Source organism: Sinocyclocheilus grahami, unplaced genomic scaffold (genome assembly GCF_001515645.1).
Source record: "Sinocyclocheilus grahami isolate Dianchi unplaced genomic scaffold, SAMN03320097.WGS_v1.1 scaffold965.1, whole genome shotgun sequence".
Classification (NCBI taxonomy): Eukaryota; Metazoa; Chordata; class Actinopteri; order Cypriniformes; family Cyprinidae; genus Sinocyclocheilus; species Sinocyclocheilus grahami.
This window is the reverse complement of record NW_015506144.1, coordinates 304,177-331,970: the sequence shown is the minus strand read 5'-3', so window position 1 is coordinate 331,970 and position 27,794 is coordinate 304,177. Positions and strand designations below refer to the sequence as shown.

The 27,794-nt window shown below is 39.8% G+C and overlaps 3 protein-coding genes across 3 annotated transcripts in view; 1 reads left to right on the top strand and 2 right to left on the bottom strand.

The window, feature by feature from the left end:
* tgm8 (transglutaminase 8) overlaps positions 1–10,916 on the bottom strand; it is a 12,148-nt gene extending 1,232 nt beyond the window's left edge. Inside the window, exons 1-11 of the mRNA XM_016249991.1 lie at positions 10,865–10,916; positions 10,019–10,183; positions 8,524–8,736; positions 6,809–6,927; positions 5,746–5,874; positions 4,364–4,541; positions 3,840–3,975; positions 3,619–3,728; positions 3,126–3,368; positions 1,750–2,028; positions 690–853 (exon numbers count right to left, since the gene is read on the bottom strand). Of these exons, the coding sequence (XP_016105477.1) occupies positions 690–853; positions 1,750–2,028; positions 3,126–3,368; positions 3,619–3,728; positions 3,840–3,975; positions 4,364–4,541; positions 5,746–5,874; positions 6,809–6,927; positions 8,524–8,736; positions 10,019–10,183; positions 10,865–10,916 (1,788 nt within the window). The remainder of the gene's footprint in view (positions 1–689; positions 854–1,749; positions 2,029–3,125; positions 3,369–3,618; positions 3,729–3,839; positions 3,976–4,363; positions 4,542–5,745; positions 5,875–6,808; positions 6,928–8,523; positions 8,737–10,018; positions 10,184–10,864) is intronic.
* Positions 10,917–11,481: 565 nt separating this feature from the next.
* Positions 11,482–18,794, bottom strand: gpr180 (G protein-coupled receptor 180). The gene is made up of 8 exons (XM_016250010.1): positions 18,788–18,794; positions 18,454–18,594; positions 17,504–17,684; positions 16,796–16,845; positions 15,554–15,711; positions 15,164–15,355; positions 13,802–13,879; positions 11,482–12,150 (listed from the first exon to the last, which is right to left on the bottom strand). The coding sequence occupies exons 1-8, from the start codon at positions 18,792–18,794 to the stop codon at positions 12,004–12,006; spliced, it is 954 nt and encodes a 317-aa protein (XP_016105496.1). The 3' UTR covers positions 11,482–12,003.
* A 246-nt stretch (positions 18,795–19,040) lies between these two features.
* On the top strand, positions 19,041–27,453 carry LOC107564837 (dTDP-D-glucose 4,6-dehydratase-like). Its single transcript, XM_016250009.1, has 12 exons — positions 19,041–19,244; positions 21,313–21,379; positions 21,455–21,523; positions 22,256–22,346; positions 22,432–22,466; positions 22,886–22,945; positions 23,658–23,717; positions 23,819–23,862; positions 26,441–26,606; positions 26,689–26,747; positions 26,826–26,923; positions 27,000–27,453. The coding sequence occupies exons 1-12, from the start codon at positions 19,174–19,176 to the stop codon at positions 27,113–27,115; spliced, it is 936 nt and encodes a 311-aa protein (XP_016105495.1). The 5' UTR covers positions 19,041–19,173; the 3' UTR covers positions 27,116–27,453.
* The last annotated feature ends 341 nt before the right edge of the window (positions 27,454–27,794 follow it).

The window sequence follows — 27,794 nt, the reverse complement described above, 5'->3', positions numbered from 1 at the left end:
AAAGTAACTAATTATGTTACTTAGTTACTTTTTATGGAAAGTAATGCGTTACGTTACTTTTTAAATCTGGGCGGGGCTTGCTTGTTAGTTTGTAATATAAAAAAGCTCTTCTTTTACAAATGTAAAAGCGCTTTCACAGCAGAAGTGAACTGAATCCGGCTCAGGCTGAAGGAAATGTGAATTCTCGTCTGTACAGTAGCGTGCGCAGCTCAAACTAATCACAGCAGAAGAAAGTTCAGCACTATTCAGCAGCAACTCCAATTAAACACTAATGTGTCATTTCTGCTTATTAGTATGATTGAAGTGAATCATCGAAGATCAGTAGCAAACACATTGTTAATAAAATGGGATTCAATTCTTATTTAACGTATTTAATTATTGCAGGTTTGCATATACAATGTTTGTATTGATTGTGAGGAGCACTGAATGTGTTTGTGTGCAGTGAGATGAGTAAACACATGTTGATATTGAGTCTAGAACTACAGTAAGATCATGTTCACACACAACGCTCTGCACTGACTCCTGATTTCTGTCTCCATGGCAACACCAGAGCTGTCACTCAACACATGGAAACTAAGTAACTGCTGCTTCTGATTTCAAAAAGTAACTCTGATATTTCCTTCTAAATTAATTAATTGTAATGCATTAATCTCAACCAATCAGCATCAGAATGTGTGTGAGACACTCACTGTGAGTTTCAGTGCCGGACTGTGAGGAACCACGTCTTTCTCCGCCAGATAAACTTCCTTCGGGTCGCTTTTATCCATGGCGATCACAGAGACTTTGATGCAGTTGTTGTCGAGCAGTTTTGGTCCGTATGCGGTAAACGGCAGCGTGAAGGGAAGAGTTTGCTCTGAAACAAGCACACGAGGACATGAGTCTGTGTATTTGTGCTTCAGATTAATGATTCAAAACCAGCCAGAGATGATCTCACCTGGACTCATACCAGTGCAAGTGTAGTTAACTGCTGGGTGAATCTCAGAAAAAACACACCTTGGTTGGTAAAAGATAGCTTATTGTGTTGTTACATTGTTTTTATTTACTTGTTAAGTGTAGTATTAGGACCATTACAATTTGAAATATTTACTTTGAGATTTTTTGTCACTATTTCACATTTTGCATGTTCACACCCATTGTAATTTTATGATCTTAATATTACACTTCAATTTCTTTATATAAAGTGTGTATGTGTTTATATAGTGTTTTTTTTATTTATTTTTTTTATTAATAATTGTATCATTATTAAGTGTTTATTTAAATTATTTAATTATGAATTTAACATTATTATTGAAATATTAACTTAAAATCTTAAAGTAATAGGTTCAGCTAAAAAAGATATGATCTAAATGTAACATTACATTTTACATGAATTCCTCCACTATAATGCATCGTTTTACTTTTGAGTTTTTTAATTCTCGCTAGTGTCAATGATGATACGCGTTAGATTCTTACTGTAATGATACAACATAATGTTATGAGCTTGGTGTTTTTAAGTTAAAGTATATTTTTTAAATATCCAAATATGAAATGTTGAGGGAAAAATACAAAGATAAGCTACTTTTAAATATGAAAGTAAACGGACAGTAGTCTTAATGAGTGAGGCATTGAGGCATTCATTCAAACGATTCGTTCAGACGGCTGATTCATTTAAGAATGAAGCAAGTGCCTGTCTTTGTGAATGGACCACTGAATCATTGACTCTAATAATTAATTCTAAACGCTGGTTAGTTGTCAGGACTAGTCCTGTACCTGTGTTGGGTTGCAGCTGTAGGTCTGCGGTGTGACTCCAGACGCTGGCTGCCGGGTTCCCTGTGTATCTCATGACCTGAGCGCTCATCTTCAGCGTCAGATCCTGGACTTTGCTGTTCTCGCTCTTCACAAGCAGCTTGAGCCTGATATCGACTCCGTTCAGCGGCGCTACGTCCAGACTCAGCTTCATCTGGACGCTCGGACGCGGCGTCTGGCTCTCCTTCAGACCCGTCACGCGCTTCACGGCCTCATCATACGCCGCTCTCTCCTTCATTGAGCCTGAGGAGCACAGTCTCACATGCTCAGATGTGCTGGCAGATGCTCAGATATGAGCTGTGTGTGTGCGCGACTGAGTGATTGTGAGTGTGTGCGATTGTGAGTATGTGTGTGAGTGTGTGAGGAATTGTAAGTGTGTGTGTGTGAGTGAGTGATTGTGAGTGTGCGATTGTGAGTGTGTGTGCGACTGTGAGTATGTGTGTGAGTGAGTGTGCGATTGTGATGAGTGCGATTGTGAGTATGTGTGAGTGCGATTGTGAGTATGTGTGAGTGAGTGTGCGATTATGAGTATGTGTGAGAGTGCGAATATGTGTGTGAGTGATTGTGAGTATGTGTGAGAGAGTGTGCGATTATGAGTGTGTGTGTGAGTGATTGTGAGTATGTGTGAGGGATTGTGAGTGTGCGATTGTGAGTATGTGTGTGAGTGATTGTGAGTGAGTGTGTGTGTGTGAGTGATTGTGAGTATGTGTGAGTGCGATTGTGAGTATGTGTGAGAGTGCGAATATGTGTGTGAGTGATTGTGAGTATGTGTGAGAGAGTGTGCGATTATGAGTGTGTGTGTGAGTGATTGTGAGTATGTGTGAGGGATTGTGAGTGTGCGATTGTGAGTATGTGTGTGAGTGATTGTGAGTGTGTGTGTGTGAGTGATTGTGAGTATGTGTGTGTGTGCGATTGTGAGTATGTGTGAGTGATTGTGAGTGTGCAATTGTGAGTATGTGTGAGTGATTGTGAGTGCGATTGTGGGTATGTGTGTGAGTGATTGTGAGTATGTATGTGTGAGTGTGCGATTATGAGTATGTGTGTGAGTGATTGTGAGTATGTGTGTGTGAGTGTGCGATTATGAGTATGTGTGTGAGTGATTATGAGTATGTGTGTGAGTGATTGTGAGTATGTGTGTGTTAGTGTGCGATTGTGAGTATGTGTGTGAGTGATTGTGAGTGTGCGATTGTGTGTATGTGTGTGAGTGTAAGTGATTATGAGTCGTGATTGTGGGTATGAGTGAGTGATTGTGAGTATGAGTGAGTGTGTGTGTGTGTGTGTGTGTGTGATTGTAATCGAGTATGAGCGTGTGTGTGTGTGTGTATGTGTGTGTGACTGACCCTCTGGGTGCTTGTACTGGTCAGTGATGTCCTGTCTGCTGTCGCTGCCCACAGCTTTGGTGCTAATATTCTGTCCGACAGTCTTTGTGTCTGAAAGGATCTTCTTCTTGGAGCCGTTGGCCATGACCAGCCACGTGATCTTGTCTGCATTGACCTCTCCGTACACAAAGGGTATGTCATATTTGACGTCCGTGTGACCCTCCAGGATGGCCTTGACCGGCGCTGGACCGCAGCAGTAAGTACCTGGACCGAATATGGAGAGATCATTTCTGTTAAACTCTTCGGTTTCCACTGAAGATTCACTCATGTAATGTTACTTATATATAGTGCTTTGCTTTGATTTATTCTCTAAATCAGGCTTTCCCAAACTGGGGGAAAAGTAAACTGTAAATATTTTTTAAATAATACTATTATTTTATGTACTAATTAGTAGTTATTTACTAATCTCTGAACTGAATGTAATATCTCTTCTATGTGCTGTAGATGTGTTCACCTGAGCTCTTCTCCTGCGGCGTTGGGTCCAGAACCTGCCAGCCGTCGTAGAGCGAGTCCTGAGAGAGATCGGGACGCCTCATCCAGCCCTCCACCCAAACGTGGTAATTCCTGCAGCACATTCATCACGAGAGTCACTTACTGCCCTCCGCTAACAGTAACCACCTTTACAACACAATCAGAGACCCATAACAGAGCGGTAACGTGATGTCAGCCTCTCACCAAACACTGTCCAGGTTTCGTTTGGGTCTCACGCCGTAGTCACTGAAGTATTCATCAATGACGAGGTTCTGATCCGTGTCGTGAGCCGACTGATAATTAGTAACGACACGACACGGGATCCCCAGACATCTCAGCACTGCAGACGCACGACAGAGTGATTACACTTCACTCAAAACATAAACTACCAGTTTGGTACTCAAATAAACTACAGGCTTGGTACTTGAAAAAATGTAAACTGAAATAAAATGTTACAAAACAAACTTATTTTATTTTTTGGCTTTTGACAAGGCTACATGTCTCATTTTGGTTTAGTCTGACTTGATGTACCAAAATAATAAAAAATAAAAATTTATAGAAATATATATTAAAAAATCTTAATAAAAATTTCAAAAATCCACACTAAAATTGCTAAAACTTTAATAAAAAATAAAATGACAATGGATAGAAATTATAATAGTATCTCAGTTATACTAAAACAACACTGTGTGTGTGTGTGTGTGTGTGTGTGTGTAGCATGTGTGTACCTGTGCACATGACCGCTGCAAACACCCAGCACTGTCCGAATTTGACGGGATGGCAGTCGTATTTGATCCAGCTTCTCAGGATGTCCACGCTGCTGCTCCAGTTGGACGGAACCACGCCTCCGATGTACGTCCCGTCCCACTGACCCATCAGCACCCCCTTATCATCATCTGAGTTGATCTGAACACATCAATTCCCATCACTGCTCATCTGCATATGATAATGAGGCAGCTCGCAGAATATTCATCACTGCTCATCTGCATATGATAACGAGGCAGCTCATTTAATATTCGTCACTGCTCATCTGAGCTGCCTCTTTATCATATGCTGATATATCATATGTGACCCTGGAGCACAAAAGCAGTCATAAGCAGCACAGGTATATTTGTAGCAATAGCCAAATCATGGCAATGTTTATGCCAAAAATCATTAGGATATTAAGTAAAGATCATGTTCCATGAAGATATTTAGTAAATTTCCTACCGTAATTATATTAAAACTTAATTTTGATTGTGAGTGAGTTTAATGTGCATTGCTAAGAACTTCATTTGGACAACTTTAAAGGTGATTTTCTCAATATTTAGATTTTTTTGTGCACCCTCAGCCAAATATCTCAGCCAAATGCATATGATAATGAGGCAGCTCATTGAATATTCATTACTGCTCATCTGCGTATGATAATGAGGCAGCTCATTTAATATTAGTTACTGTGCATCTGCATAGGATAATGAGGCAGCTCATTTAATATTCGTCACTGCTTATCTGCGTATGATAATGAGGCAGCTCATTTAATATTCATCACTTTCCATCTGCATATGACAATGAGGCAGCTCTTTGATTCACTGGTCCACGATCAGATATGAATGTGTTGCTGGGATGTGTATCAGTGGAGGATGTGGTGGTTTCTGTGTTCAGCAGGTGTTTTACCATGGCGCTGACCACTCGGCTGATGTAGATGGGGTTGCAGCGCGCTGAATAATCCTCTGCCGCGTTTTTAAGACACTTGGGGTTCACATCCAGCAGCTTCAGACAGATGTCAAGGATATCCTCCTCAAACTGCAGAAAGCACAGACACCAGCTCAGATCCTGCTCACCGCTCATGCCAATGTGTGTGTGTGTGTGTGTGTGTGTGTCTCTTATGCTCTTCAAGGTGTGCGCTGTATTTTCAGCATCATTCCTCCAGTCTTCAGTGTCACATGATCTTCAGAAATCAGTATAATATGCTGATCTGTTATCAGTGTTGAAACTGATAACGTAATATTTTTTTAAACCTGTGATACTGTTTTCTTTGATGACTAAAAAGTTAAAAAGAACAGCATTTAATCAGAATAGAAATATTTTCTAACAATGCAAGTCTTTACTATCACTTGTTCAGGTGTTTTACCATGGCGCTGACCACTCGGCTGATGTAGATGGGGTTGCAGCGCGCTGAATAATCCTCTGCCGCGTTTTTAAGACACTTGGGGTTCACATCCAGCAGCTTCAGACAGATGTCAAGGATATCCTCCTCAAACTGCAGAAAGCACAGACACCAGCTCAGATCCTGCTCACCGCTCATGCCAATGTGTGTGTGTGTGTGTGTGTGTGTGTCTCTTATGCTCTTCAAGGTGTGCGCTGTATTTTCAGCATCATTCCTCCAGTCTTCAGTGTCACATGATCTTCAGAAATCAGTATAATATGCTGATTTGTTATCAGTGTTGAAACTGATTACGTAATATTTTTTGAAACCTGTGATACTGTTTTCTTTGATGACTAAAAAGTTAAAAAGAACAGCATTTAATCAGAATAGAAATATTTTCTAACAACGCAAGTCTTTACTATCACTTGTTATCCATTTAACACATCCTTGCTGAATAGAAGTATTTATTTCATGAAAAAATTTACTGACCCCGAATTTTTAAATAGTAGTGTATATTGTGACACAAAAAAAATATTTTTAATAAACACTGTTCTTTTTAACTTTTTATTTATCAAAGAATTCTGAAAAAAGTATGACAGGTACCAAAAAATACAGAGCACAACATTGATAATAAAGCAGCATATTATACTGATTTCTGAAGATCATGTGACACTGAAGACTGGAGGAATGATGCTGAAAATACAGCTGCGCATCACAGAAATACATTACAGTTTAACACATATTCAAAATGGAAAACTCTTATTTTAATTTGCAATGATATATCACAAAATTATAGTTTTTTTCTGTATTTTTGATTAAATAGATGCCAGCCTTGATGAGCAGAAGAAACAAAAAGCATTATACTGATCCCAAACTTTTGAACGGCAGTGTATATTCAAATGTTTTAAATTTGTATTTTAAAAGCATAATTCAAAATGTAAACTTTTTTTTTTTTTTTTTTATCAAATTCACTTGTTTTTTTTATTTCAGTGCAAAAGTACAACAGCAACAAATCTAAATCAGAAATCTTGGTGATGTTCTCTCTCACCTGACCGAAGTCCCAGCTGGTGTTGGTGATGTATTCATCCACTCCCTTATACAGCATTCCCTGCTCGTTCATGACAAACTCCTGCCGCTCCGCGTCACTCGCCAGAAACACCCCGTCATCTGCAGAGACCAGAGCGGGGCCCTAGGGCTGAGTATCCCTTCAATTTTATTGATTCTGATTCTTATCGATTCCCAGTCTCCAATGTGGTTAAAGTCAATCATTTAGATATCAAGCACATTTATTCTGTGTTTCTTTTTGCAAAATATTTAATTGCTGCTGAATACCATGAACAACAATCAGCCGGCTGCATAAAAACTGGACTCGATTAAGAGCTGTTTGTGTGCAAAAATAGAGCCGCACGATTCTGGAGAAATTGAGACTTTTTTTTTTTTATGGAGGTTGTAGTTCTCTCACAATTCTGAAGAAAAAATATTAGACAACTAAACTAAATCTGATGGAATTTCTGAATGAATGATTCAATGACTCACTCAAGATTTACTTGATTCATTACAGGATGATTCAGTGCTTTTGAATGAATCTCTTGAATGAATGATTCAATGACTCACTCAAGATTGACTTGATTCATTACTGGATGAATCAGTGTTTTTGAATGAATTTCGCCACCTAAAAAAAAAAGATGCACACACAGGAATTGATGGGTGGAATTGAGATCTTAATTTTACAACAAGTCTCTGATTCTGTAATTGGAATTGATTCTCGATTCCCAACCCTACGAGACACTGATGAGGACCATCTCAGATCGTACCTTTGCTCCAGGGGTTGAAGAGCACGGTCAGGGCGCTCACGCTCGCGCAGGCTCCGCTCCTCACACTCAGAGAGTAGAGGCCGATGCAGGCGTCTGAGGGACACAGAACAGACAGCGTGACAGCAGACGGCGAGCTGCACAACACCACAACACTCCAGTGTTTACTGATGCTTGAGTCTGTGCTGCAGCCCTTCTGTTCACACGCTCCAGGACCTGACAGAGACACACACACCTTACTGAGGCTTCAGTGTTATATACATGTACAGCAGGACTGGATAGTGTGAGGTTAAACTGCCAATCAACAGTCTCTTCTGCTCACAGAGGCTGCGTTTATTTGATCAAAAATACAGTCAAAATTATGAAATATTATTAGAATGTAATACATCTGTGTTCTCTGTGAATATGTGTTAAACTGTAATGTATTTCTGTGATGCGCAGCTGTATTTTCAGCATCATTCCTCCAGTCTTCAGTGTCACATGATCTTCAGAAATCAGTATAATATGCTGATCTGCTGCTCCAGAAACATTTCTGATTATTATCAGTGTTGAAAACAGTTGTGCTGCACAATATTTTTGTGTAAACGGTGCTACATTTTATTTCTCAGGATTCACAGATGAACAGAAAGTTCAGAAGAACAGCATTTATTTGAAACTGAAATCTACTGTAACACTATAAATGTATTTACTGGCACTTTTGAGCAAATTAATGCATCCTTGATGAATAATGAATGAATGATTCAATGACTCACTCAAGATTGACTTGATTCATTACTGGATGAATCAGTGTTTTTGAATGAATTTCGCCACCTAAAAAAAAAAGATGCACACACAGGAATTGATGGGTGGAATTGAGATCTTAATTTTACAACAAGTCTCTGATTCTGTAATTGGAATTGATTCTCGATTCCCAACCCTACGAGACACTGATGAGGACCATCTCAGATCGTACCTTTGCTCCAGGGGTTGAAGAGCACGGTCAGGGCGCTCACGCTCGCGCAGGCTCCGCTCCTCACACTCAGAGAGTAGAGGCCGATGCAGGCGTCTGAGGGACACAGAACAGACAGCGTGACAGCAGACGGCGAGCTGCACAACACCACAACACTCCAGTGTTTACTGATGCTTGAGTCTGTGCTGCAGCCCTTCTGTTCACACGCTCCAGGACCTGACAGAGACACACACACCTTACTGAGGCTTCAATGTTATATACATGTACAGCAGGACTGGATAGTGTGAGGTTAAACTGCCAATCAACAGTCTCTTCTGCTCACAGAGGCTGCGTTTATTTGATCAAAAATACAGTCAAAATTATGAAATATTATTAGAATGTAAAACATCTGTGTTCTCTGTGAATATCTGTTAAACTGTAATGTATGTCTGTGATGCGCAGCTGTATTTTCAGCATCATTCCTCCAGTCTTCAGTGTCACATGATCTTCAGAAATCAGTATAATATGCTGATCTGCTGCTCAAGAAACATTTCTGATTATTATCAGTGTTGAAAACAGTTGTGCTGCACAATATTTTTGTGTAAACGGTGCTACATTTTATTTCTCAGGATTCACAGATGAACAGAAAGTTCAGAAGAACAGCATTTATTTGAAACTGAAATCTACTGTAACACTATCAATGTATTTACTGGCACTTTTGAGCAAATTAATGCATCCTTGATGAATAAACGTATTAAACGTAAAATAATTACATTTTTAGTAAGAGTTTTATTTTGATTGTTTTTAAGTTATTTACTTTTAATTTTAAATTATGATTAAAAACCTTTCAATTTTTAAAGATGTATTTTAATTTGACATTTTTAGTATTTAGTTTATTTTTTAATAGGTTTTTCTTGATTTACTTTTAATAAATTGTAATGAAATAAAATTTAATACTTTAGGATAATTCATTTTAGTTTGACATTTTTATGATTTAATTATTAGTGTTTTGTTTTTATTTTAAAGTTGTTTACTTTTAATTGACAATAGATTTTTTTTTAAAGACTTAATTTGACATTTTTATTATTTAATTAATTTTAAGTTTTTTTTTTTATTGTTTGTATTTTTAAATTATTTACTTCTAATAATGATTGGTAAATAATAACTAATTAGTAAATAAAATAATAGTATTTTATTGGGCAGCACAACATTACACTCTAAAAAATGCTGAGTTGTTTCAACCAAATCTTGGGTCAAATATGGACTAACCCAACTGTTGGGTTAAATTTTGGTTACATTTTTAAATTAACTTTTTAACCCAACAGTTGTTACAATGTTACACTGAAGACTGGAGGAATGATGCTGAAAATACAGCTGCGCATCACAGAAATACATTACAGTTCAACAGATATTCACTTAGAATACAGCTGTTTTACATTCTAATAATATTTCACATTTTTGACTATATTTTTGATCAAATAAATGTTAGTGCTGTGACTGTAACGAGTGTTTTTGTTACCAGTCTCCGCAGTGATCTCGATGTCGTTGTGATCTAAACGCTCAGCGCTCAGGATCAGACTGAAGGCTTGTCCTCTGCGGATGATCAGCCGCTCCACCGTGATCTCATTAGTGTGATGATCGGTGTTGTTCTTCACACACTGCAGATCCACCTTCATCACAGCTGCTGGAAACACACGGTTACTTCACTACACAACTAGTCCAGCAGGTTTATTCCAGAGTTCTTTGCGATTAGATAAATGACATTGTGACACACGCTGACAAATCATATTTCATCAGAACTAAAGATCAGGTGTGGTCGATCTGATGAATGAAGAGCAGATCAGAAACACTGATTCCATGAGGTTTGGTTCAGATGCTTGCACTGAGAATATAAGAGCTGGACGGATCAACTCTAAACTCACACTAACATGCAGAAATCATCTGAAGATGCTCTTCACAGCGATGCCATAGACGAACCATTTCTGGTTCCACAAAGAAGCATTCAGTCAAAGAAGCATCTCTTTCTGAGCTTTTTAGAATCGGAAGAACCTTCTTTCGCCACAAAGAAGCTTTTGTGAAACCGAAAGGTTTTTTAGACTCTTTATGGAACCATTCAGCTGTCAGTGTCACCCGTGATGAATCAAACTTTATAGTGATTTTAACCACTAAGATACTAACAGAAATACAACTGAAGAGTAAAATCAAGAGTCTAAACTCTGTGAAAAAGCCAGTCTTATAGAGCACAGATCAAAAACTAATGAAAGGTGTAGTGTAGTCTATCATGAATGATCCTAAACATCTACTAGTGTGCTAATATTCACAGAAATTGAAAATCTGAATATAGATTGAATATAGTTTGACTCACCCTGATCTCGGCTGACAGAGTTCCTGCTCCTCAGATTCTCACTCATGCTCATCTCGTCAGATGTGTGTGTGTGTGTGTGTGTGTGTGAGGAGCTTTATAAGAGCCGATCCCCATCGCCTCCCACGAGACAGAACACTGAGCAATGAATCCACCCGTCAGAAAGCTCTCAGTTATTCATGCGTAACTCCTCCAGCGGTGTGGAAATACAGTCATCATCTCAGTTATGATGCTGTTACATCACTGCTGTTCAAGAGACGAGACATGTTTTTATCAGCTCTCATTCTGACGGCACCCATTCACTGCAGAGCATCCATTGCTGAGACACTGATGCAGTGCTACATTTCTACAAACCTGATGAAGAAACACACTCATCCTGATCTCAGATGAACTGAGGATGAGCACATTTACAGTGAATGTTCATTTTTGGGTTTCCTTTAATTGGTGTTTATGAATTTCTCAGTGTTTTTATGCAAAAAAAACAAACCACGCCATACAGCGTTTATAAACAGAAAGCTGTTGTATGAGCAGTTCCATCATTATCATTATGCCATAATCTCCTCATTAGTATATGCGGATTACTGTAATTAGGACAGTGACAGATACAGACTGTAGTGTGCATGACGTTTATTACCACAATGTTTGATACAGTTCAAGTCTTTAACGTAACAACACATGCTCTAGTTAACAGGATTTTCACATCATCTTTCTCCTTTAGACACAGAAATGTTCAGGATCAATAAATATCCTCAGCAGTCATTGATTTTATATTCAGTCCCGCGTCAGTGATTGTCATTTTAGGCACTTGTGGGGAACGACAGAAATGAAATCATGTGCGAGCACAAATTAAATCGGGATGCAGTGCGTCACAGCTGAGAAATCACAGAGATGCTTTCGTTTTCTTATTGCTTGAACAGAGAGCGAGCGCTGAGCTTCATCTTCCTCCTTTGGCTGACTGACTCGCAGCAGGTGTGTCTCTACACGTGAATGATGATGAAGCCTGGATGATGATGATGATGTAAACTGTGCGTTTCACTCCCTGGTGTGCGTGTAATGCTCAGCGTCTCGCCGTCATGTGATCGGATCTCGGAGACGTTGTGCTCGCGGATGAGGTCCTGGAGCGCTTCGCTCCCGTCTGAAGCTCAGTAGCGGCTCCGGCGGCTCATGGTGAGCGGCAGCGTGACCGACGACAGCGAGGACACCTCCCAGTACAGACTGCGTGATAGGAAGAGACGATACAGAACCACCACTGAGATGGACTGGCACAGGATCACGCCAATCGTCACCACCTGCAGAGCGAGACAGAGACCAGACGAGACGCTCGTGAGACAGAGCTCTGCTGCTGCTGCTTTTGACACACAGTGCTGGCCACAATCATTAGAACACTAGTATTGTGACTTTGCTGTGTAGGAAATATCAGTTTACATTTCTAAACATTCATTTTGGCCATTAACTGTAATAATGCAGTGAGATGTTAGTGCTGCACACAGAGCTCTGATCTGATCTTCATCAGTCTGTCTGGAGTCACATGAAGAAACAGAACACACTGAGACAGACTCAATCCAGAAGAACTGATGCTTGAAGAAACCTCCTGCGAAGCTCCTGAGAAACTCTGCTCAAGTGCACCGAGGGCAAACGCTGCTTTAAACACAAAGATGCTCACACCAAATGTTGGTTTCATTCAGTTAATAGAAGTTAACTGATAAAGAAAATCTATTTTTGACAGCATCCTCATTTCACAGCATTTTTACACAAGTGCCTCAAACTGTTAACAGCACTGTAGCTTTGCAGGAGGTTTCTTGAAGCATCAGTTCTTCTGGATTGAGTCGGTCTCAGTTTGTTCTGTTTCTTCATGTGACTCCAGACAGACTGATGAAGATCAGATCAGAGCTCTGTGTGCAGCACTAACATCTCACTGCATTATTACAATTAATGGCCAAAATGAATGTTTGGAAATGTAAACTGATATTTCCTCCCGACACACTACAGCAAAAGATAGAAATAACTGACTTAAAACCATTTCTTACCTGGTGGAAATACTACTGTTCTAATCATTTTGGCCACCACTGTATAAGAGGTCATTGTGCTATTTAAACATACTGTATGTTTCAGAACTCAAAACTTTGTTGTTAGTCTAAAAACAGCTTACATTGAAGGCAGTCTGCCAAAACCACGGCTTGTGGAATGTGACACTCTATGATGTAATAGTGTGGATAAACCCCGCCTCCACAGAAGATGATCAACACCTGCTTCTATATTACTCCCTGTTTAGCCCCGCCCACCAATTCTACATCGCTGTCTCTTTAACCCCACCCACCGGCTCTACATTGCTGTCTCTTTAACCCCACCCACCGGCTCTACATTGCTGTCTGTTTAGCCCCGCCCACCGGTTCTACATCACTGTGTTTAGCCCCGCCCACCGGTTCTACATCGCTGTGTTTAGCCCCGCCCACCAGTATATCGGGATTCAATTACAAACAAAGAACAATTCAATGCAGGATTTTCAGAAAGACTGAAACTAAAAGAGGACGCTGTGTGACTATATTGAATCCGACAGTAACGTCACAACACAAGTGTGAGTAACTGTTTCCGTTACGTGATCACTATTGCTTTGTGTGTTGAACATATCGTTTGATATGTATTGAGTTATTTATGTGTTTTTGACCAAAATCACAGCAGCGCCCATCTGAGAGGAATGTACGCGGTCAAACACACACAACTGTCAGCCAATCACAGCAGTGTTTACTTCCGAGTCTACAATCCTCCTCGTCTATTCAAACAGAGCGTTCTGATGAGGGGTCAAAACAGCACAGAAAATAGCCTATTACTTCTAAATGATGATGTTTTTGATGTAAAAATCTTTATTACATCAGAGAGCAGTACAAAATAAAAACAGAGGCAGCTCATGACCCCTTTAATGGAGGTTTGTTTCTCTCTTACCTTTTCTTTCTGGTGTTCGTTGAGAATCACAGAGAACAGGACCAGCACCGGATGACACAGGAACCACAGAAAACAGCCCTGAAACCACACACAGTGCCACTTAAGTGTTCATGGGAAGCAGACGGGAACAAACTCTGGTTTAGGCTGCATTCTGTCCGGTTTTTAAACACTGTCCGTCTACCAGCACACGCTTCAGCTGGACACTCATTTGTCCTCCTTTTAAGATCTTTACTGTTTTATACTCTATCCAGTGTTATATCACTAATAAATAAACAGATTAAAACACAGGCCAAGTTTGAGCTAATATTAAGTGACATTTTAAACAGAACATTGACTGTTTTTGCTCCAAAATAGTTGAGAGTCACAGCAGAACGTTTGAGTCTCCAGTCAACACTGGTGCTTCGTTACTCAATGATTCAACAAATGATTCAGTGACTCGTTCATAAAGACTTGATTCAGTTCTGAATGAATCAGCCGTTTGAACAAATCAGTTGAATGAATAAGACAGTGACTTGTTGCCATCTACTGGTGGTTTTGGGTTCAAATTTCATACGTCTGTATTCTATATATAATGTATTAAAAACATTAATCTTATAATATTATTTATGCAGTCTGTGTGAATAGACCTAAAACAAATCAGTTGAATGAATAAGACAGTGACTTGTTGCCATCTACTGGTGGTTTTGGGTTCAAATTTAGTTAGTTATTTTTTTCCCCTAACATTTCATACGTCTGTATTCTATATATAATGTATTAAAAACATTAATCTTATAATATTATTTATGCAGTCTGTGTGAATAGACCTAAATGCCACTTCAGATGCTGCTTCTGCAGTGCAAAGACGGATTTTATCTTGATTTGATTGCCCTATAATGTCTAACTATTCTAATTGCACTTATATAAATAAAAAAATTAAAAATATAAATGAAAGAGACTCTTTTAAAAATGTTAGAAATGTTGCAGAAAAAATGCCCCTGGAAATCAATTTAAATATCACCCCTTAAAGGAAACGTTTCTGTCATTGCATATTTTTAAAGTCATAGTTCACCCAAAAATCATTTACTCGTCATCATGCTGTACCTGTTTGTTTCTTCTGTTGAACACAAAATAAGATGTATTGAAGAATGTGTGAAGCCAAACAGTTGCTGGTAGCCAGTATTTTTTTTCCATACAATGGAAGTCAATGGGTACCGTCAACTCTTTGGTTTCCCACATTCTTCAAAATACATTCTTTTATGTTCAAAAGAATAAAGAAACTCAAAGAGGTTTGGAACAACATGAGGGTGAGTAAATGATGATACAATTATAACTTTTTTCACTGTATCCTGCAGAATGTCCTTCTCTGTGTTGTGCTGCGTGTACCTTGCCGAAGCTCAGGTAGAAGTCTCGTTTGAGCGCGCTCCGCTCGGCGGAGATGATCTGATACAGCACCGACGCCAGGAGCAGAGCGAGCGCCACACGCAGCGCCATCAGCAGGCAGCCGGGAACACTGCGCGGAGCGTGAAAACTGTGGTGCTCCGATTCCTCCAGCTGCTCCCAGATCAGCAGCGCCCCCTGCAGACACAGCATGAGGGAATATAGATGCAGTTAATGAGCCAGTTTATGCACACTCTTGAGTGCTTTACTCATTCAGCAGGTGCTTTTATCCAAACGAATGCATCAGTGATTGTGAGGTGGCTGATGCTCAGTGAGTTTTATATTTCTTATTTTATTATACGTGTATTTCATGTGTGTTGTGTTTGTGTGGCTGACCTGAGCGATGACGGCGGCCAGAGCGAGCGCGGTGGAGGTCGGAGACGAGTCCCACTGCAGCGGTTTACTCTGAGACTTTCTGCTGCGGCTCAGAGACCAGCCCACACACAGACTCAGCAGCAGGTAGAGCATCTGCACCTGCGCCACCACGTCACACACTGACACACACACACACACACACAGATACACACACACATAGACACACACACACACACACACACAGATACACACACACACATAGACACACACACACAGACACACACACACATAGACACACACACAGACACACACACACATAGACACACACACACACAGATACACACACACAGATACATAGACACACACACAGATACACACACACAGATACACACACACATAGACACACACACAGACACACGCTTTTTAACCAAAGCATCTTACAGTGAATTCAAGGTACACATTCGACCAGTTCATGGGTCAAAGACGAAGCATCTGCATCAAATCAAATTTACAAAGTGATTTTATATACACAAAAAGCATGCAAGTCAAGCGAATTTAATATTTCCAATAACTTTTGTGAAAATGTCAAAATATGGGTGAAATAATGTTGCATCGTCATTCAGCATAACAGATATATGTGACCCTGGAGCACAAAACCAGTCATAAGGATCAATTTTTAGAAATTGAGATGTATGCATCATCTGAAAGCTGAATAAATAGCTTTCCATTGATGTATGGTTTGTTAGGATAGCACAATATTTGAAAATCTGGAATCTGAGGGTGCAAAAAAATCTAAATATTGAGAAAATCATCTTTAAAGTTGTTCAGATGAAGTTCTTAGCAATGCATATTACTAATCAAACATTAAGTTTTGATATATTTACAGTAGGATTATTTACAGTAGGACATTTACTAAATATCTTCATGGAACATGATCTTTACTTATTTTTTGTTATAGAAATTATTATTACACTGAATGACGTTGTAATGGGTGTTTTTTGTAAATCATGGTAAAAATGGATGATAGTCATTATATTTTGCTGGACACAAGGACACATTCTAATGTACAGAAAAAAAATGTAACACTTTTATTGTTTTGATGCTTGAAAAGCCCTTTTCGTCTTTGATCCGCATTCTCTGGGAATCTGTCTTCATGTTCATCATTTCTTCAGATTTTGTTGTCATTCAGCATTTGATGCATTTGGCAGATGCTTTATGTTTTATCCAGAGCTGATCATGAGACTAACGCTGTGACAGACTCACATTCAGCGAGGCTCCCCATCAGCGGCGTCCCCACACCGTCTCGAGCGTACCTGCGGTGCAATCACATCATCATCATCATCATCATCATCTCTACAGGAGTTCAGCAGCAAGTATTGTAGAAGGTTTTTATTGATCAAGATGTGAATTATTATCATCAGTGTGGATATAGCCATTTATGCATCAAGAAGTTATTCTACTATTATAATCATGTATTTGCCTGTGTGTCTAGAGGCCTGCACAACAGATTCCAGATTTTCAAATAGTTGTATCTCAACCAAACATTGTCCTATCCTAACAAACCATACATCAATGGAAAGCTTATTTATTGTTGATGTGTAAATCTCAATTTCATAAAATTGACCCTTATTACTGGTTTTGTGCTCCAGGGTCACATTTAATCTCTGTTAGTCTAAGTCTAAGGAGCAAGAGGGTGGAAGACTACTTTGGGCTGGCTTGACAAGCAACACAAACCGTAGCCACTAAAGGTAAGCAGTTTTTGCTTGTATAATTAGTTTGTGTTGTTCACCAGAGACTGCTCGTGGTGGTAAAGACATTCCTCCAAATTTAAAGAACATGAAGAAAAAAAGGGGTTTTGAGTCCAGAAGAAGTAGCTGCATGCAATGATCTGTGTTTATTGTTATAAGTGGGCCTTGAGGATAGCAATAATCATTAAGCAGATAAAGTATAGGTAAGCTGCAAGTGTCTGACCGGGCCGTGTGGATGTAGTTGAGCAGCACTGATGTTCCCTGCAGCAGAAGCGCGGTGGATAACACCTTCAGCACCGTGTGCATGGGTCCAGCTTTGCTCAGCGCCTGCCACAGCGGCTGTATGTAGATACACGACGCCACGAAATACGCCAGGATCAGGATGAAGTAAAAGCTGTGGAGACCTGCGAGGAACACATTCATTCAAGTCAACTCACCTCTATTTATAAAGCGCTTTTAACAATACAGACTGTGCCAAAGCAGCTTTACAGCATTAAATGTGACCCCGGAAGTGTTTTTGAATGAATCTCTTGAATGAATGATTCAATGACTCACTCAAGATTTACCTGATTCATTACTGGATGATTCAGTGTTTTTGAATGAATCTCTTGAATGAACGTTTCAATGACTCACTCAAGATTCACTTGATTCATTACAGGATGAATCAGTGCTTTTGAATGATTGATTCAAAGACAAATACATTTTTAACAGCCCCCTTTTGCCACAAGTATCCGATTCTGGAATTGGAATTTATTTTCTATTCCCAGCCCTACAAACGTCCTGATAAGAAGCTAAGCGGCTGCGTGACGTGTCTGTGCATGCCCAGTCTGGGGTCAAAGTTCACACATGTCATGTAGAAATGACATGTCACACTGAAGATAACCTGTAAAAGCCGAAGGATGTTTCATTACTGGATGATTCAGTGTTTTTGAATGAATGATTCAAAGACAAATACATTTTTAACAGCCGCTTTTTGCCACAAGTATCCGATTCTGGAATTGGAATTTATTTTCTATTCCCAACCCTACAAACGTCCTGATAGGAAGCCAAGCGGCTGCATGACGTGTCTGTGCATGCCCAGTCTGGGGTCAAAGTTCACACGTGTCATGTAGAAATGACATGTCACACTGAAGATAACCTGTAAAAGCCGTCTGAGACGTGAAGGAGTCTTACTGGAGATGTGAGCCGATGTGAGTCTCTCCAGACAGCTCAGATTGTCCAAGCCCTCCGAGCCCTGAAACAGCAGCAGTCTGGCCTCCTTCTGCACGGCCAGCAGCACATTATCCACACGATACGCCACCAGACCATTCTCACCTATCAAATATCATAATGCATATGTACAGTAAGTCACCCATATGATCAGTCACAACATCAGCAATATTCCTGCATTCTGCATGTGAGCAAAAAAAACAAAAATGCATGGAAGCAAATGCAAATGCATGATGTCAATGCATAAATGCAGTTTAATATCAGACACTCACCATGATACAGAAATCTTGTGATGTACTGCCCATTATTTTCTCTCGCGGCGTCGCTCCTAAAAACCCCAGAAACCGTTTTCCCTGCTGCAGGACATGAAGTAAACAAAAGAACAATGATAATGATAAAGTACACAAACATTATGCTCTTATGCTCTTCATTCACTGCAGTCAATGAGGTAATACTGTCCTTTTCCGCCCACTTTGTGATCGACGTCTGCTACATCCAATCGGAATACGGGTTTTCATTCTAGCGCAGTAAAGCGACCAATGAGAGCGCGGCGGAGGCGGGGCGAGAGTCGGCTCATACGTGTCAGCGCTGCCGCAAACCGCTGCTCCAACTGTCGTGAGGAGTGTTTACGAAGCGACTTAAAATCATGTAATAACTTCTTGGAGTCAAAGAAATGAAGGCAACATGGAGTTCCAGCTGAAGATGAGCGGCAGAGAGTGTCGCACCGTGCTGGTGACCGGAGGAGCGGGGTTTATGTGAGTGTCAAAACATATCAAAACGCATCTGAACCCTTCAAATGACCGACTGTCACCGCTTTAGACAACCGAGTATCAAATTAAGGGTCATTTATTGTGAAAAACATTTGACGGAAGTCTGAGATGCTGAATCAATAGATGTAGTGTTTCGGCTTTGTCCCAATACACACACTTGCGCACTTGTCTACTAGCATGACAGACGCAGTTCACTAACAGCACAGTTACTGAGCTGGACTGAATAATGGCAGCTCGTTTTCAGGGGAAGTTGCTGAAGGAAGGTCGATTTGTTCGCCGTGATGTCATTGCGCGATGACGTCACCACGCAACCCCGACGCAAAAAAAATATTTTATATATATATGTTAATTTTTTTTTTAAACATTGAAGTTTTGAACACCTACACAGATTTCAAGAGCTAGTAAACTCCTACGCATTCTCAACAGTGATGCTTTAAGCAGAGTATTAGTAGTTAGTTAGTATGCTACACTCAAGTCTGTGAATATAGCGCACAATCTACTTTAGTAATATGAAAGAATTTTACGTTTTGGAAAATGTTACCTGCATTTTAAATTACGCGTTGTGTTTTCAGGTCACTAAAATTACTAGTATCTTTTCCATTTTACTTGCAGTGTACTAACTGATCAACAATCGCAGGTACAAGCTACTAACAAAGTGCATCATAAATGAACAATTATTACAATGTTATTAAATGTAACAACTGGGTTCACGTGATGTGTTTACTGCGAGGCATCTTTTTGTGTGATTTGGATGGAAATGTGTCTTTTTATTGTCTGAGTCACTTATCAAAAGTTGCCAAATACATTTTAAAAATTGCTACATTTGTTGCTAGGTGCTTTTGGAAGAAACAGTTGCTAGGGTAGTCTGAGAAGTTGCTACATTTAGCAACAAAATTGCTAAGTTGGCAACACTGGTTGTCTTGTGTGGAGCTGCTGTACTGATGAAGTTACTAGTGTGCTTTCACTTACTCAAGTGGTGAAGAGCGCAGTGTGAGTATATTGGGACAGACCCGGAGGGTGATGTTGATAGCAAACTGCTGCGCCTGAAATCACATACTTCACATAGTATACAGTAGGCATAAAGTAGTATGAGAACATACTATCATCATAATCAGTGTTGGGGGCAACACGTTACAGGTTACGTAATCAGATTACTTTTTCAAGTAACTAGTAAAGTAACGCATTACTGTTTAAATTTAGAAGGAAATATCGGAGTTACTTTTTGAGATCAGAAGCAGCAGTTACTTAGTTTCCATGTGTTGAGTGACAGCTCTGGTGTTGCCATGGAGACAGAAATCAGGAGTCAGTGCAGAGCGTTGTGTGTGAACATGATCTTACTGTAGCTCTAGACTCAATATCAACATGTGTTACAGTTTAACAAAGAGCGCAGTGTGAGTATATTGGGACAGACCCGGAGGGTGATGTTGATAGCAAACTGCTGCGCCTGAAATCACATACTTCACATAGTATACAGTAGGCATAAAGTAGTATGAGAACATACTATCATCATAATCAGTGTTGGGGGCAACACGTTACAGGTTACGTAATCAGATTACTTTTTCAAGTAACTAGTAAAGTAACGCATTGCTGTTTAAATTTAGAAGGAAATATCGGAGTTACTTTTTGAGATCAGTAACATAGTTACTTTGTTTCCATGTGTTGAGTGACAGCTCTGGTGTTGCCATGGAGACAGAAATCAGGAGTCAGTGCAGAGCGTTGTGTGTGAACATGATCTTACTGTAGCTCTAGACTCAATATCAACATGTGTTACAGTTTAACAGATATTCACATAGAAAACAGTTGTTTTAAATAATATATTTCACAATTTTGCTACTTTTGCTGCACTTCGGATCAAATAAATGCAGGCTTGGTGTTTGGTAAAAAAACATTACACAATTTTACTGTTCAAAAACTGGTGGTGCATGTAGAATTACTTATTCAACAGAAGTAGCTACTCGGAGAGTATGTGGTTTTGCTGATTCAAACACGCCGAGTATCCAAATACTTATTTGTGTGTGTGTGCTGTATAATGAGCTTATATTTGTGTTCTCAGTGGATCTCATTTGATCAGCGCTCTGGCCGTCAGATTCCCACACTGGAGAATCCTCACCGTTGATAATGTGAGTCTCTGAGCAGCATTGAGTCAGTGTTTTCCCTTCATGAAGCGTCACGCGTCACACTGTCCTGTGTTTCAGCTGCAGTACTGCTCCAGTCTGAAGAACCTGCGCTCTGTGGAGGCCAGCAGCAAATACACCTTCATCCCGGTATTACTCCATTACTTCAGTCAAAGTACAGATACTATAGATACAATATTGTCTAATATATATCACAATATTGACTTTCTGCTTATTAGTATGATTGAAGTGAATCATCGAAGATCAGTAGCAAACACATTGTTAATAAAATGGGATTCAATTCTTATTTAACGTATTTAATTATTGCAGGTTTGCATATACAATGTTTGTATTGATTGTGAGGAGCACTGAATGTGTTTGTGTGCAGTGAGATGAGTAAACACATGTTGATATTGAGTCTAGAGCTACAGTAAGATCATGTTCACACACAACGCTCTGCACTGACTCCTGATTTCTGTCTCCATGGCAACACCAGAGCTGTCACTCAACACATGGAAACAAAGTAACTTGTGATACTTATCTGAAAAAGTAACTCAGATATTTCCTTCTAAATTAAAAAGTAATGCGTTACTTTACTAGTTACTTGAAAAATGTAATCTGATTACGTAACACAACACTGGTAACGACTTTCTTCTTCCGGGACCTTGATAGAAATGTAGTGGAGTGAAAAGTAAGATATTTGCCTTTCAGATGTAGTGAAGTTAAAGTCATAAGTTGCCAGAAAGAAATTATACTCAAGTAACGTACAGATACTCAAAAAGTACAATACTCAAGTAAATTACATTTAGGTGCAACTAACCTAATTATCACTGCAGTTATGTCGAGCTGAGCCACAGCTGATGAACTGTGTTCTCCTCGCAGGGAGATGTTTGCGACCCATTTCTCATAAAGCGTCTCTTTGCGACGGAGAAGATTGATATAGTGTTTCACTGCGCTGCTGAAACTCATGTAGGTGAGTAAACGCTGTCCGTTCATCGTCAACTCTGTGTTTCTCTCTAGAAGACGGCGTGTCTCATTCACGTGTTTATCTCATGTAGAGAACTCGTTCCTGTGTCCGTCACGCTTCATGCGTGTGAAGAACAATGCATTTTATATCTCATAATTTTTCTGAATTCTGAGTTTGCATCTGACAGTAGTTTTTTTTTTCTGGCATGGAATAAAAAATATAAAAGGTAATTGCAACTTTTTATCTCACAATTCTGACTTTTTCGCAGAATTGAAAGTTTATCTCGCTATTCTGAGTTTATATCTAAAAAGAAAATCTGAATTGTGAGATATAAACTCAATCAAAAAAAGTCAGAAGTGATATAAAATTGTGAGATAAGTCACTATTACTTTATTTTTTTTTATCCTGTGGAAACAAGCTTCCATAAGTACTGCTCATACTTCCATAATGTATAAACACTTTCAAATTGAAGGGCATATCATTGATTTGTTGGTAAATGTTGTGAAATTATCTAGATTGTATTTTCTCTGATCTGTCCGCTGTAGTTTCCTGTTCTGATCACGAGGAGCAGTAACGTCTATGGCCCACACCAGCATCACGAGAAGGTGCGTGATCAGCAGCTCTACACACATGTTTGACTGTCACATGACCTCATTACCGTCACATGACCTCAGCGCTTCATTAGTGTGTGTTTGTGTTTGTTCAGGTCATTCCCAGATTCCTGTCGCTCATCCAGCAGGATCAGAAGTGGTGAGTGTCTCTGACTGACCAGAGCTTTACTTTCAGTGTTTTGTAATTCCCATTATTTTTAGTGCTAATTCTCATTAGATTATACATGACTATAATGTGGTAAGAACAATGCATTTTATATCTCATAATTTTTCTGAATTCTGAGTTTGCATCTGACAGTAGTTTTTTTTTTCTGGCATGGAATAAAAAATATAAAAGGTAATTGCAACTTTTTATCTCACAATTCTGACTTTTTCGCAGAATTGAAAGTTTATCTCGCTATTCTGAGTTTATATCTAAAAAGAAAATCTGAATTGTGAGATATAAACTCAATCAAAAAGAGTCTGAATTGTGAGCTATAATTATTACATATAAACATAAATAATTACAAGATATAAACTGTGATATAAAATTGTGAGATAAGTCACTATTACTTTATTTTTTTGTCCTGTGGAAACAAGCTTCCATAAGTACTGCTCATACTTCCATAATGTATAAACACTTTCAAATTGAAGGGCATATCATTGATTTGTTGGTAAATGTTGTGAAATGATCCAGATTGTATTTTCTCTGATCTGTCCGCTGTAGTTTCCTGTTCTGATCACGAGGAGCAGTAACGTCTATGGCCCACACCAGCATCACGAGAAGGTGCGTGATCAGCAGCTCTACACGCGTGTTTGACTGTCACATGACCTCATTACCGTCATATGACCTCAGCGCTTCATTAGTGTGTGTTTGTGTTTGTTCAGGTCATTCCCAGATTCCTGTCGCTCATCCAGCAGGATCAGAAGTGGTGAGTGTCTCTGACTGACCAGAGCGCATGTGTGTGTGTGTGTGTGTGTGTGTGTGTGTGTGTGTGTGCGGGTGGTGTGAGTGTCGTGTCAAGCCAAGTCACCTTTATTTATAAAGCGCTTTTAACAGTACAGATTGTGTCAAAGCAGCTTTACAGCATTAAATAGGAAAATAGTGTGTCAAAAGTGCAAAAGGACAATAGTAAACACTCAATTGTCAGTTAAAGGCAGTTCATCATTGATTTAGTGATGTCATCGTCCAGCTCAGCTCAGGTTAAATAGTCTCTGTGCGATCAAGTCGACAATATCGCTGGATATTAAGTGTCCCCAACTAAGCAAGCCAGAGGAACCAAAACTCCATCGCTGTTGAATATTAGAAATGTGTTAGTGTGTTATTTGTAAGCCAGGTTAAAGAGATGGGTCTTTAATCTAGATTTAAACTGCAAGAGTGTGTCTGCCTCCCGAACAATGTTAGGTAGATTATTCCAGAGTTTGGGCGCTAAATAGGAGAAGGATCTGCCGCCCGCAGTTGATTATGATATTCTATTCTATTCTATTATCAAATGGCCAGAGTTTTGATAGCGCAGAAGACGTGAGGACTATAATACAATAAGAGCTCACTCAAATACTGAGGTGCTAAACCATTCAGGGCTTTATAAGTAATAAGCAAGATTTTTAAATCTATAGGATGTTTAATAGGGAGCCAGTGCAGTGTTGACAGAACCGGGCTACTATGCTCATACTTCCTGGTTCTAGTAAGAACTCTAGCTGCTGCATTTTGGACCCGCTGGAGTTTGTTTATTAAGCGTGCAGAACAACCACCCAATAAAGCATTCCAATAATCTAACCTTGAGGTCATAAACGCATTAATTAACATTTCTGCATTTGACATTGAGAGCATAGGTCGTAATTTAGATATAATTTTGAGATAGAAAAATGCAGTTTTACAAATGCTAGAAATGTGGCTTTCGAAGGAAAGATTGCTATCAAATAGCACACCTATTGCTAACTGATGATGAAGAATTGACAGAGCAGCCATCAAGTCTTAGACAGTGTTCTAGGTTATTACATGCAGAGTTTTTAGGTCCTATAATTAACACCTCTGTTTTTTCAGAATTTAGCAGTAAGAAAATAATCGTCATCCAGTTTTTTATATCGAATATGCATTCTGTTAGTTTTTCAAACTGGTATGTTTTGCCGGGCCGCGAATAAATATAGAGCTGAGTATCATCAGCATAACAGTGAAAGCTAACACCGTGTTTCCTGATGATATCTCCCAAGGGTAACATGTAAAGCGTGAAGAGTAACGACCCTAGTACTGAGCCTTGAGGTACTCCATACTGCACTTGTGATCGATATGATACCTCTTCATTCACTGCTACGAATTGATGGCGGTCAGATAAGTACGATTTGAACCATGCTAATGCACTTCCACTAATGCCAACAAAGTTTTCTAGTCTATTCAAAAGAATGTTGTGGTCAATAGTGTCGAACGCAGTGCTAAGATCCAGCAGCACTAATAGAGAGATACAACCACGGAGCAGAGCAGGTCATTTGTAACTAATGAGAGCAGTCTCAGTACTATGATACGGTCTTAATCCTGACTGGAAATCCTCACAGATACCATTTTTCTCTAAGAAGGAACATAGTTGTGATGATACTACCTTCTCTAGTATCTTTGACAGAAAAGGGAGATTCGAGATTGGTCTGTAATTAACTAGTTATTTGAGGTCAAGTGAGTGTGTGTGAGTGAGTGAGAGAGTATGTGTGTGCGTGTGAGTGTGTGTGTGTGTGAGTAAGTGAGTGAGTGTGTGTGTGTGTGTGTGAGTGAGTATGTGTGTGTGTGTGTGTGTGAGTGTGAGTGCGTATGTGTGTGTGTTTGTACGTGCGTGAGTGTGCGTGTGAGTGAGTGAGTATGTGTGTGTGAGTGAGTATGTGTGTGAGTTTGTACGTGCGTGTGAGTGAGTGAGTGAGTATGTGTGTGTGTGTGTGTGTGTGTGCGTGTGAGTGAGTATGTGTGTGTGAGTTTGTACGTGGGTGAGTGTGCGTGTGAGTGAGTGAGTGTGTGTGTGTGTGTGCGAGTATGTGTGTGCGAGTATGTGTGAGTGAGTATGTGTGTGTGAGTTTGTATGTGCATGTGAGTGAGTGAGTATGTGTGAGTGTGTGTGTGTGAGTATGAGTGAGTATGTGTGTGTGAGTTTGTATGTGCGTGTGAGTGAGTGTATGTGTGAGTGTGTGTGTGTGTGTGTGAGTGTGTGTGTGTGTGTGTGAGTTTGTACGTGCGTGTGAGTGAGTGTGTGTGTGTGTGTGTGTGAGTGAGTGAGTGAGTGAGTGCGTGTGTGTGTGAGTGAGTGAGTGCATGTGTGTGTGTGTGTTTGTACACGTGTGTGTGTGTGTGAGTGAGTGAGTATGTGTGAGTGAGTGAATATGTGTGAGTGTGTGTATGTGAGTTTGTGCGTGTGTGTGTGTGAGTTTGTGCGTGTGTGTGTGTGTGTGTGAGTTTGTGCGTGTGTGTGTGTGTGTGTGTGAGTATGTGTGTGTGTGTTCAGCTGCTCTATTGTGTGTGTCTGCTGTCTCCAGCACTATCCAGGGCTCAGGCCTGCAGTCCAGACACTTCCTGTATGTCAGCGACGTCACAGACGCCTTCCTGACACTCATGGAGAAGGGCATTCTGGGAGAGATCTACAACATCGGGAGCAGCTTTGAGATTCCCATCATTCAGCTCGCCAGAGAACTAGTGAAGGTGGTAGGAGTCACATGACCAGCTCAGTGTTAGATTAACCGTTCATAATCAGAGTATTTCACAATCAACTGTTTCCTGTCGACAGAAAGTGAAGGATGTCCCCGAGGAAGCGCTGGTGGACTGGATAGAGTTTGTTGAGGACCGGTGTGTGATGAATGTGTGCTGTCATACTGTATGTTTGAGATTGATATTAATAAATGAATGTTCATAACATTTCTGCAGTCCCGTGACGGAGCTCCGGTATCCCATGATATCAGACAAACTGCACAAACTCGGCTGGAGACCCAAAGTAACCTGGAAGGAAGGAATCAGACGGACCAGTAAGAGATTCCAGATGATTCTGTGAGTGATGATGATGATGAAGAAGAATATGACGTGTGTCTCTGTTGTTTGCAGTACAGTGGTATGAAGAGAATCCAAACTACTGGCCGTCGATCAGTGAGAATGAAGAGGAATCGCCAGCGTCGTGTGATCAGACGCCGTCACATGCTGTGCCTTATCACGTCAGATAATGACGTTTATTAACTGATTTATACAGTATCTATGCAAGATTGTCCAGCAGCTCCTAAATAAAGTGCTACTCGGTGAATGTGATGGAGGATTGTTAGAGACTTTATACTCTAAACATCATCATAAAATGCCACAGGATTAAAGAGGACCAAAAGATATTTTAATGGAAACTGTATGTCTTAAACTGACACAAGCTCAGTTGTTTTGACTGATTTCAGTATTTGATTATGAAAACTCTTCATTTGTACGATTGTTTCTGATCATTTTTATGTTTTAATAAAACAGTTTACAAACATGCTTGTGATAAAGTTCTGTTGTTAATGCGCTGCATGAGATGAGACTTTGGATCTTCGGTCTAATGCAATACAGAAATTTCAAAGTTAAGGCATGACCATTGGTCAGCAAAAGGCTCATTGGGTCAGCGGGGTCAGAAAAAACTGATGGAGAAGAAAAGAGCATGTTAACTGCAAAATAATGAATAATTAATGTGAGGAATTAAGTGTGAAACCATCAGGAACCTTGTAGTCTCCAGTGCCACTATTTTACTGCAACCTTGAGTCTCCAGAATTGCAAGGTGTCAGGTTCTCAGAGACTTTTCTTGGGTAAAAAATCCTAAAAAATTACCCTCACTTAATAAGAAGAACATTCTGAAGTGTTGTGAAATACATGAAGACTATTTGT